At 44.6% G+C, this 12,236-nt stretch overlaps 1 protein-coding gene across 1 annotated transcript in view; it reads right to left on the reverse strand.

Annotated features, from left to right (window-relative positions):
• Positions 1-722: 722 nt before the first annotated feature.
• The window catches only part of TAF1 (TATA-box binding protein associated factor 1), a 63,373-nt gene continuing 51,859 nt past the window's right edge, over positions 723-12,236 (reverse strand). The window contains 9 exon segments of the mRNA XM_025205046.1: positions 723-1,414; positions 3,045-3,222; positions 3,735-3,900; positions 4,191-4,289; positions 5,476-5,601; positions 7,762-7,878; positions 7,959-8,026; positions 9,438-9,522; positions 9,596-9,688. Of these exon segments, the coding sequence (XP_025060831.1) occupies positions 1,189-1,414; positions 3,045-3,222; positions 3,735-3,900; positions 4,191-4,289; positions 5,476-5,601; positions 7,762-7,878; positions 7,959-8,026; positions 9,438-9,522; positions 9,596-9,688 (1,158 nt within the window). The 3' untranslated portion in view covers positions 723-1,188.

The following is a 12,236-nucleotide window of genomic DNA, read 5'->3' on the forward strand; positions in this document are numbered from 1 at the left end:
CACCCAGCGTCCCGCGCAGCAGCGGCCCAATTCCGCCCGGACAAGCCCGCAAGCCTTTGCCGCGCCGGTATGCGAGCGGGCAGCGCGAGGCCTCAGCGGTGGCAGCACCTTGTTATGGTGTCCTTCCGCCGGCCCATTGCGACATCCCGGCCCCAGCGCGCATGCGCCGCCCTTCCACACATGGCGCCCGCGGCCACATCCGGGTGCGTCACTGCCGCGCGGGGCCTGCTGGGAGCACCCGTTACCCGTCTCTCGGCCCCGGTCACGAGTGGGGTGGCACGAGCTCCTGGGCCGGGCGGCGGCTCTGCTCGGGCCCCCAGCGCCGCTGGCCTCGCACCTGGAGGACAGAGCAGAACCAGCCCCAGCCGCGTGCTCTGGGTCGGGTCCTAAACGCCTCAAGGATGGAGACCCGCCCCCGTCTGACCTGGCCCGCTGCTTCACCCCCCGCCGGGCAAGAAAGTTTTTCCTTTCTGGCACATTACTCCTTGTCCCGCCACGTGGTGCCCCCCTGCGGGGGGTTTCTCCGCTTCACGGAGGAAGAGGTAGGTTGGCAGTTAAGGAACTCCAGGCATAGCAACCCCTCGAGCAAGGAAGTTCAGAAGAGAGCTGATCTGACATACAACACTGGAGAAAAGCACAGCTCCCGCGAGACCCAGGGCACGCAGCACGTTCTCTCTCGGGAATCTGCCAACAGTTCTGAAAAGATACACAGGCCATGCATGTATCTTTTTTAACAAAAGTTTACTCAGATTTCTTTTACAGGATACTTTCAGACATTTATTTTTTGACAGATGTGTAAAGGCCGATTAAACAAACCGCACCAGAAACTAAATTTCCAGCTCACTCACTAATATCGGTAAGGATTTTTTGTCTCGGAAAGAACGAGGAGGCACAAGCCAGAACATGGGATTCTTGAGCCGACTCCTGTAACTGATGACCAGCACAGCTGTTCAGCGATGTCAGGAGGGGACTTTTCCCAAAGCTTGTCATTCACAGTTTAGATAACTACATGAGATAATGTACAATAGTAAACAGACTTCTCATTAAAATAGAAGTTCTATCCAAGAAAAAACAGGTGCTTCAAACACGCATCCCATACTGCATTGTCCGTGAGTCTGAAAGGGCACACAGGACACCTGTGAACCACGAGTGCACACATGCCATAGCAACAGAGGATGTCTGGGAAGCTTATTCATCCGAGTCCAGGTCACTGTCTCCTGCAATGGAATGAAATTCCTCACTGTCCTCCTCGTCCTCAGACAGATGAACCTGGCTTAGCACACTGGGCCCACAACGCTGTTCTTCCTCCTCCTCCTCCTCCTCCTCTTCCTCCGAGACTTCATACCCTCCAATGCTGCTAAAACTGGTATCTCGTGTGTTAGACTTGGGATCTGGTTCCTCATAGCTGCCATAACTGAAAGAAAAAATGAAATCTTACTACATTAATGTTTCTGACTGTTCATTTACACTAACACTCTTCCATGGTCCCCAATGGCAAAGGCAAAAAGGCCCATACAAGAACAGGTCTCATTTTCTCTACTAGTAAAAAAATTCCCAGTGTAAGAACTTTTGCTCTCTAGGAATCCCTCCCTTCCTGCTCCCTGAACAGCATGATGAGAAAAACAGCACCCCAGCCTCACAACTCCACAGAACAGCTAGAGGAAGGAGCAGCAACCTATGGCCCATGGGCTGGGCCCAGCCCGTGAAACCACGATCTGGCCCATGGATGTGGGGCTTTGGTGGTATTTGGTAGCAGATCCAACCACTGCTAGCACCCACCCACCTCCGACCCAAGCTGGGTCATTTCAGCCTGAAGCCTAAAAAGTTTGCTGACTGCTGGGCTAGAAGAAAGCCAAGCCAAGACAAAGAATATGGGGTCTACAAGGGGCAATCTTCTATACCCCATGTATCCGATTTTCAGGCAAATGAACTGCTATCAAAAGATGCACTGTGTACACTTCCTCTCTTTTGACATTCGTATTGCCTTTACCTGTTTGTCCTTTAAAGGGAAAAAGCATTAAGTTAAACAGAATCTGAGGACCTAAAATTCATCTCCTAAAAATCAACTCTTTCCACAATAATAGCATTTAATATTGTTGAAGACTGTCCACATGAGTGAGTTTTCTGCTCTTTAACAGAGGCCCTCGCCACACTTTACACTTGCTACTTGCTGGGGGAGGGAAAGCCTGGGATCATGATCCTGGGCTCCCCCTGCACCAGCAATAAGGTGTGATGGCATGTGTGGCATAGCAGGAAGGGCGATTGTGTAGATTGTGCACTGGATCCTATTGCACCTTTACCTGCGTGTCTGGCAGAGGCCAGGTGGTACACAAAAGTAGAATGTTAAAGCTACGAATCATTTGACCTTGCGTTACCACGTTATTTCTTTTCTATGTAATTAGTGGGGTTTGGGGTTTTTTTAATTTGGTGAGGTACCTACAGCAGAACCAAGTTCACAGCAACAAGAACATTAATATAATTTTAAGAATAATTTGAATTTAATAAAAGAGTAACAAAGTGGTTACTCTTTTATTAAAGTGTTAAACCCCACCATGATCTGGTCTTCTCTACAGTGCTCTCCTAGTAGGGGCATAAGGTAAGTGCCTTAGAACGGTGTTTCTCAACCTGTGGGTCACAACCCAAAAGTGGGTCGCAAGAACATATGAAAGGGTCATGAACAAACTTTAAAAATGAATGAACCAAGTTGAAAAATGGATTCTTCTTTAAAGGAGAAAAAACATGGGAAACCATGGCTTTTCCTTTGCAGGCTGGCAGAGTTCCAGCCTGCAAGGGACTGCTTGGGGCCCTCCATGCCCCACACACACTTGGGGGGGGGGGGGGGGGGTTGGGAGTCAGGGGCACTGGGTCCAGAATGGCCATTGATGTTTACAAATGGGCCCTAGTCCAAAAAAAGTTGAGAACCACTACCTTAAAAAAAAAGTAACAGAGGAACAATTTAGCTCTATGATTTTATGATTGGAATAAATTAGTTCTCCAGCAGATAGTGGTTTGTTTGGGTTTTTTTACAGCTCAGCTTTGATTACCTGATATTACTGTCCTCCATCACATGAGATGTCTCCCCAGTATCTCCCTCATAGGACATCATACTTTCTTCATTGTCCATGCCCATACGTGTGTTCTCTTGAAGGACATGAGGCTGCTTGGGCCTCACTGCATTGGACTCCACGTCCGAATCGCTGCCACTCTCACTTAGCTGGATGGCTGTGCAACAAAGAGACTTGCCGATTACTTTTGACCTCTTTTTAATGCCCTAATTCTCAGTCCCGTTTTAACAGCCAAAAGCTTCAACGGCAAGAAAAAGTCCTGTTTCCCATCTAAATCACTTGTGTTTTCATTACACCATTGGCTCAGTCCAGCTCCACGTGACCCCAGTAACCGACCTGAGCCTCAGTCTCTTCCCTTTCATCCTTCAGAGCTCCCCTATCAATCAGAAAGTCAGATCCTGCCTAAGCTTCTGTTTCCTGAGTCCACACATTTCACTTCTACTCCACTTCATCTTGGCTTACACCCAAAATTCATGCAACTTGCTGCTTGCTGTCGTTATCTAGTAGGTAACTGGGCTGTAAACATCTGGTCTCTGTCACCTCAGTACCCTGAATACCTACTATCCCAGCCCAGAATATATGCTACAGTGATCAAAGGACATGGGAGGTTGGCTGGGATGGGAACAGCCATTTCCTGCTCAGACCTTTGACGTCAAGACCCTAACATACATGAGAAAGGATTATCGCCTTCTTCATCACTCCCATCATCATCATCATCATCATCATCATCTTCTCCATCTGACATGAGCAGATCTTCATACAGAACACTGGCCTGAGGCTGCTGGGCTGAGCCTTCTTCTTCATCAGCAAGGTCACCATCTGCATCTTCAACTTCCTATGTCACACACAACAGGAATGGCACAGGTCAAAAAAAATCACATAAGCTACCGCCAGAGCCGGTACATGCTTACTAATTGACACAATTAATGAACAATACATTCAGTCATTTGTTTTTATGCTGACTGTTTCATGACCACAGATAAATCTCATTAATCACTGCTGTGAATTCTGCTGTCACTCAGGGTGCCAGACCCAGCAGACTTGCCCTGCACTATGGAGTCTTCTACTATGAGGATGCAGATCAACAAAGTGGACTACAGATGGGATTTCTGTAAATATACTCACTGGGGCTGGAGTCTTAGGTTTCCCATCATCATCCTCATCAAACCCTTCAATATCTACGTCAGAGTCTTCCTCGCCCAGCCTACCTCGTCCCTGGCGCATCTGAATGAGGAACACAAATAGCAACACCATTGAGGGAGGCACTAGTGTCAGAAGAAAGAGTCTGACTGACATCCAGACCACAATAAAAGTATACCCTGGGAACAGGGACTCTTTTTCCTAAGAACTTCAAGACCTAACCAAATCTGTTTCCTGGATGCTTCTGCTACACTCTTCTCTAAGGAGGTCACAAGAAAGCGAGGCAGGCATTCCTCTCTGCTTCCTAGCTATTACAGGATGGGCAATTTGTCCTAGGAGAACTTGTGGTTGGGCCTCGTTTCCTCAAAGTCAGTAGGCTGGTTCAGCCGCTTACAGCCACAGCCACATGCATGGGAAAACATGCACAGATTCTGTCCCCAGAGGTGCAGATACTGCTTACTAGGAGGCATTTTAGAACCCCAGATACGAGCGATACTACATTCTGCACTGAACTTTCTTCCTTGCCTGTTCCATCAGTTGCTCTGTTGCCATTCTCACTCTTTCTGCTCTTGTCATTTGCCCTCTCTTTTTCTCCTCAATGCCCTCTTCCCCCTTCATACCCAGGTTTTCCATTAAATTTATCCTCCTCTTCATCCTCCCTTGCTCCATCTTTAGCCCCTAATTAGGGGGGGGGAACCAACAAAAACAAAAAACCTAGCAAAACTTGCTCCCAGTGTCACCATAGCTAGTTTGGAAATGCATTGTGATCCTTAATCCCCACTGCTTCCCCCATTGTCGTCTTTTAAATATAAGAGTGTGGCAACAAACGTGTCCTCTTGTGCATTTCATCACAATAAAATAATGATCATCTTCCACCCCATGGAAATTACTCTTCCTTTGCCCTATTCAAAACTGAAGGGCACCGACTTTCAGGGCTCTGCAGCAGGACTGACCAGGTTATTCGTTTTCCTAGCACTACAGCAAATGAAGGCCCGTGGCCCTAGACAGTCCCCTATCACTTTTTACTCTTCACAGCCACAGAGAAACATATTTCGCCAGTGGCCTTGCACACGCCTGCCTCTTTCCAGTGTTTCTGTCTCATTTACAATGACCACAGGGAAGGAAAGCATGCCATTTTCTCAAAGGCTTTCCACCTCCAGGTGAAAGCTAGATATTTTTTTCCCCTCTGGGTCCCACAGAGTAATTGCCTCCTTAGAAAAAGGCACTTATATAACCTAGCTCTCTACCAAAGAATGGGGGGAAATCTGACCTGGGCTCCCCGCTTCTCTGGGGTAGTGGTAGGAGTATCCATAGCAGACAAATTGCTCTCATCTTGATAGACGGAAGCATCACGTGACATACTGAGGGAAGTGTTGGTATCATACAAGTCTGGTGGCTAAAGTACATGAGGAAACAGGAAACAAAAACTCTCTCAGAAGCCAAATCAAAGCTTTAGAAGACCTCAGGAGGAAAGCATGACTGGAACTTCACTAGCTTAAAAAATGCATGCATTTAGTTCTCAGTATAAAACACTCTATAATAATCAGAAATAGTAATTTACTCCTAGGAAAAAGAAAAAAATTGGACTAAAATGGTAAAAGAACCCACAACTTGTTACGTCTTTCTATAGGAATAATCTTATTACAAAAAATGGACAGATTCAGAAAATAGAAATAAACTGTTGTGGAGATTATATTAGATATGAAGACAGATGGCATTTTCTCTCTCCTTCCCCAACTAATCACAATGGTTCTCAGCTGCCCACATACCATCTAATCTTGTTTTAAATGTTTCAATAACTGGGACTTCAGCAACTTCCTTTATAGACAGTTCCACAACCTGAGATTTCCCACTGCCAGGAAGTGACCCATGGTTAGCCTAAATATCCTCCCCTCTTAAATCCATCCATCACTCCTAATTAAATCTCCTTCCCTGTTATCTGCAATCATTTCTATTCCCTGTTTTGGACTAGATACCCAAAGAACACTTGTGGTCCATTACCTCCAATTACTCCATATACACCCCAATGGCTTCACCTAACTTGAATGTTTAACTTCCTTTTTAGAATAATCTGTACAGGCCCTTAACTCAATCACCAAACTTTCCATTTTCCTAGTATTGCAGCGCCCAGAATTAGATGCAATGTTCCACATATAGTCAATCTAGATCCACGTAAAGGAAGAAGCTACTTATCTGCAGCAGGGAGAGTCCTGCTTAGGCCGTGCAGCACTCTTCAACACATAGCAGCTAAGTTCTCTAAAACAATGTCTGCTGAGCATGTGGGGACAGATTTTTTTTCCCACCCCCCCACAAGACTTATGAACTCGACCCAACTTAGGCATGTTTTCCAGAGGAACAGCAAAAGATACACCCGTAATACCAGGATGACCCTCCCCCATCATTACATTTTAAGTCAAGTCCTTGTTACAAAGCATGGAGGCATCTGAACTTTCAGCCAGCTAGCTGTGAATTTTTTTCAATATGGGCAAAGTAATACACATTTTTCCAAATCTCGTTCTTGGAAAAAGCTGAATTCTTTTTGATGATGCTTTTAAAAAAAAATTCAGCATGGAAATTTTCAGCCCAAGCAATCAAAGCTTGGCAAAGAAATATCAGACTACATTAGGCATAGACCTAGGCTGTCAACACACTCAGAGAACATGATCTGTTTGTAGATGTCTCTGGCACAAAACAGTAAAATCAAGGGCTTTGCAGGATTCAAAAGGGTTGTTTTCATTAGGTGGAAAAGCTGAGGGTAAAATATCTGAACAAACAGGAATGCAAAGAATACCGTCACATTTTCTTCAACACTGTAGGACACAAATGAAGAGGCAGTTTCTCTACTCAGTTTTAAGCTTCTTTCCAGCCAGCACCCTACCCAAAATTCTTAAGGTCATGTTCGTAGTGCTTTTCTTGCCGTCTCATGTCTTTTTCAGTCTTCTCTGCCCATCTCTGACTATTATTGACAGCCCCAATGCTGCCAATCAGCTCTCAGCTAAACCCCTCCACTCGCGTATCTCAGTTTGTAACCAGCGTTGTAAGTTGCTTGTGTTCGGGGTTGTAGCTCTTCCTGTTTCAGGTATCCAGAATTAATTAAAAAAGAATTCAGGAGGCTGAAAGGATTGGCTTATGGAGGACAAATTGAAACAGTTTTATGTATAAGGCTCGACTAAACAACAATTAAATATGGGGGCGCACACCCCATAAACTCGAGGTCTGAAGAGATGAATTCAGGGAGGTACATGTGGTTATAACAATGAGTCATATCATTAATGAAAAGCAAGAAGTAAATGCAGCAGCCTCCTGACAGATGCACTCAGGTGTGGAATATTCTCTTCAAGTGCATTTAGAAGCAGCCTACTCTATTTAGAACTAGGCTGGACGTGCGTGCAGTAAACAATAATCCTGCTCTGACTCTTGGAAATGGCCTAGATGATCAAACAGCCATGTGTCAATAACTGCTGCAAGAAATAGGGACAGGCAACAAGAGGTTCCTTTGGATCAAACCGTTAATGACAGACATAGGAACAGCAAAATCTTGCTTTGTTACACTTGCCTGAGGTGTGTAGGGACCGGGAGTCATAGGGTCAAGACTTTCTAAATCTGCCTCCTCCAGTGCTGCTTCTTTAGCAGTAGAGATGTCTCTTTCCAGCTGTGTCAAGTGCTCATCATACTAAGAAGAGAAACATGCATCAGGGTTGTAGAAAACCAGAAATGCATTACTCAGACTTCACAGCAGAGCAGGCAACGTACCTCAGCCAGCGTCTGGTAACAGATGTTCACTATTTCCTGAGCCGTTTTTGTGTACTGACTGTCAGGTCCTGCAACAAGAACCACACCTCCTCAAGTTGTCCAACGCATCAGTGATGCCTCAGGAACTGAAGCACCAATGTGTTCAAGCCACCCAAATAAGAGGCCTTCCCATGCTAACCTTTTAGATTTGGAAGAACATTTAAAAAGTAAATTCTCCAGCAGCTGAGATGAAGAACACCTCAAAACTGTGGACCGTAAGAGTTTCATACTAGGTCAGATGAATGGTGCATTTAGCCCTGTATCCCACCTCCAACACTGGCAGTAGCGGATACTTTTTGTGGGACAGCATATGAGCAGGGTATATCTGGACTGATTTATGCCCTATCATACCCTCCCTGGCATCCACCACCACTGATTTATAGACACCAGAAAATCCCTGACTTCTGTTTAATAGTTTAATTAACATCTATCAACCATGAATTTGTCCAGTCCTTTTGAACCTGGCTATATTCTCTGCCTCTATAACTTCCTGTGGTAATGAATTCTACAAATTAGTTATGCACTATGTAAAAAGCACTCTCTCTTGTTAGGTTTAAACTTATCTCCTACTAATTTCACTGGGCATCCCCTAATTCTAGTCCCGTGAGACTTGTTTAAAAACAGTTTCATATTCATTTTGTTCTCACACTTCATGGCTTTACAGACCTCTACCATAACGCCCCTCATAACAGCTAATTCTGAACCCAGCATTGCATACTTACATTTCAGATTACTTTCCCCCATGCTTGCCAACTTGTCAACACTGAAGTGTATCTACTGTTTTTTTCTGCCTGCTCATTCAGCTTGGCAAGACTTTTCTGCAACTCCTCTGTCATCTCAGTATTTGACTACCCAGAATCATTTAGTACAGGGGTGGGCAATTATTTGGGCTGGAGGACCACTTAAGAAGTTTTGGTGATCTGTTGCAGTGAGGGGGAATGGAAGGGAGGGCTGACCCAGCCCAGTGCGGTGGGGGGCAACTGATCCTATCCTAAAGTTGTACGAATTTAAGTGTGGGACTTCTACTACTCACTTCCCTTTGAAAACTATTCTATTGCCTGATACTTACCCAATGCAGAAATTTAAGAGAATGCTGTCAACATGGCATTTATCATTAAAAAAAGGGGGGGGGGGGGGGGGGGAGTCCCAAGTCATTTCAAACTCTATATCTACCCAAATTAAGTGACTTTATGAAAGCATCTTGAATTACTTCCCTTCCTTACGTGGAAGTCCCGCAAAATCTGGGGAAACTAACAGAGTTAACAGAAAGACTACGTACAGTATCCAGATCAGCTCTTCGCTCATCTAACTAATCTAGATGCTGCCCTGGCCACTCAAGGGTGGTCAGTAACACATACTGCCAGATTGTAAGCTTCAGTGATGGTCCAATACACTGCTTTCAGGAAAGGACAAGGACGGGGGATATTAAACATTGCCTACCATTGTACTTAATGCTGTTGGCAAGAATGAGGTTAACATCATCCAGAAAGGTCTCTCTGTTCTGATACTTGTGCTTGGAAATATTCTGGAAGAGATTAAATGGTAAGTAATACAAACATAAACACTTTCTTAAAGGGTTCTTAATGCAAAGTACGTACCTTTCGAATAGTCTCCAGATCCATTGGATTGGCAATCACCTTATAATAATCTGGAACAAACTTTTTATTAACTGGATGATGAAACGGCCAAGACTGCAGGAAATAAAACAGAGTAACTGAGGACAATTCCTTGTAAAAAATTGTTAGATCTAGGTTAGAAGTCTCCCAAAGTAATCTTCAGGAAGAGGTATAGATTGACCAGAGAGGAAATGTTTCTCATACAAATTCCAGCTTCCAACTGTTTAGCCTTAGCAGGAATCAAAGACACAGAGGACTGAAAGAGCTACAAAATATGTTAATTTTCTGGTTATGTCTTTCAATACCTATTACAAGAGGAGAATAGTTAAAGGCAAAAAAGCACGCAAACCAGCTCACACACACCAGGCTTTGTTATTTCATTTCACTGTTAACTTCAAAATCGCAACTAGAAGGCCTGTCAGGAGCATTAATTCCCCATAGAGTCAATGGAGTAAAAACAGCTAATTCTATATCCTCAAGCAACTACCAGTAGGGTGCTTTATGGAGGAACAGGAATATTCCTAATACTAAATCAACTTCAGAAAGGAATACTTGCCTGATGAAAGACCAGCCACCAGGAAACATATGGCAAAGTCTGAGAGGAAATAAGGTGGCCTGGCATCTGTTTGTGTTTGCATACCACATTAGAGCACTTGCTAATCTTAAAACTACCCTATCTGCATGTACAACACAAGTAGAACAGTGACTTGAAAACCTGGTTCTACACAGAGCTGTACTTATTTAACTAACCGTGTGATTTCACATCAATTAAACTTACGCCACTTTGCATATGGACTAATTACTTCTAGAGTCATTTTGTGTTTAGCTGCCACCTATAAGTTTATCTTTGCCTTCACAAAGTATCCGGAAATCCAAAGATGAAAAGAACTATCTACAATATGTACAAAGTGTTGTTACCATATTTACTCAAATACAGGACAAGGTTTGCCCCTTGTCTTGCATTTATATACAGTGAAACCTCATTAAATATATTGTCTATCATTAAACTGATCCCCCAAGTAGCATGTTTTCAGAAATGGAAACCAACTATGAAGCTGATTACAAGCACCCAATGCTGAGCACGACTATAAAAAATACATGGCTCATCTTAGGCAAACATGCTTACATGAACCTTTTTTTTTTTTTGTGTGCGCGCGCATGGGACCCCAAAAGCAAACCACCAGCAGGTTTTCACTCCACAGGGAACTGGCACTGGGCATGGAGGTACTGCAATATCAAGTCAGGACAAGGAACACCAGAGCCAGCCCTAACACCCTCCCCTTGCTGCCAAATGCTACATTTAATATACTGATGGGAATCTACCACAAAGATAGACCAGTACATCCCATCTGAATAAGATATATGGTAATGCCCATTGTGCTCAGTCCCCCTTAGCAGTGACTCTTTTTCAAGTCATGGTGCGCCACTACATTTTGACTTCCTCTTCATTCCCACAGCTGAGCTTCACCTTTCTTTCCCATTTTCAATCATTCCTGTTTCCTGCACCAGCTTGAGATGTCTGGTAAACATCACCAAACAGAGCCCAAAATAATTCACCCAGAATTCCTGTCTCCCCCTCTCTCAGCCTGTCACACATGATTAGTGTAGTCCTGCCCTCCATGATGTGGAGTCAGATCCGACTGCCCTGCACCTCATCTGCATATACATTTTTGGAGGATCCCAGGACTCAAGACAAGAATGGATGTTTTCAAAACCTGGCTAAACAAAGCCGTGGCTGGGATGATCTAGTTGGGTTGGTCCTGTTTTGAGCAGGGGGTTGGACTAGATGCGACATCCTGAGGTCCCTTCCAGCCCTAACTTCCTATGATTCTAAAGGAACACTCGATTCTATCATGAGTGCAGGGCTCATCAGCCCATGGATCCTTTGTGGGGTGGGGGCGGTAACTGGAGTGTGTACACACACACACACACACACACACACACACACACACACACACCAATGCTGAGGTATAGGGTCACCATGGCTTGAAGCACTGGCAACTCTGCTGGGGCTCCGCCCAATTAACTATATGAAAAATTGGAGAGAGATGTCTTGTACTTGAGTAAATACGGTACTATTCTGTTGGCAGACAAGGTTCTTTTGGTATAATCGGGTATCTTTTATTAGTACCAACTAGGGACTATTCCTTTTACATTTTTACAAATGTATTCTGCATTTGCAAAAACATCTTTCAGTGGGAATCATAGTTTTAAGGTGACAACTACCAGACTCGAAGCAGCACAAAGAGCGAGTTAACTAACAGTACAGGCTGCAAGTAGCAGAGCTGGGGTTAAATCTGTCTCAGCTCCAAGTCCTGTGCTTTAAACAACAAAGAAAGGAATAAAGTGAAGAGATGTGTGGATCACCAAATCTCAGGAGGACATCTTGATACAGCCCTTCTTGGTTATGTTGCAACTTTTTGTGACAAAAGCCATTAAAATGGAAACATCTACCTGGCATGTGAGCCACCATCATAGGTGTATATAGCTCTCCATCCACTGAAAATTCATTTCTCTAGCCTCCAAGCTTGGCAGTACTGCTACGTACCTGCTTGAGTGCTCCCTCCCTCTCTCACTCAGTCTCTCTCACATGCACACCCCCCCCCCCCCCCCCCCCCCCTGC

Source organism: Alligator sinensis, unplaced genomic scaffold (genome assembly GCF_000455745.1).
Source record: "Alligator sinensis unplaced genomic scaffold, ASM45574v1 scaffold1059_1, whole genome shotgun sequence".
Classification (NCBI taxonomy): Eukaryota; Metazoa; Chordata; order Crocodylia; family Alligatoridae; genus Alligator; species Alligator sinensis.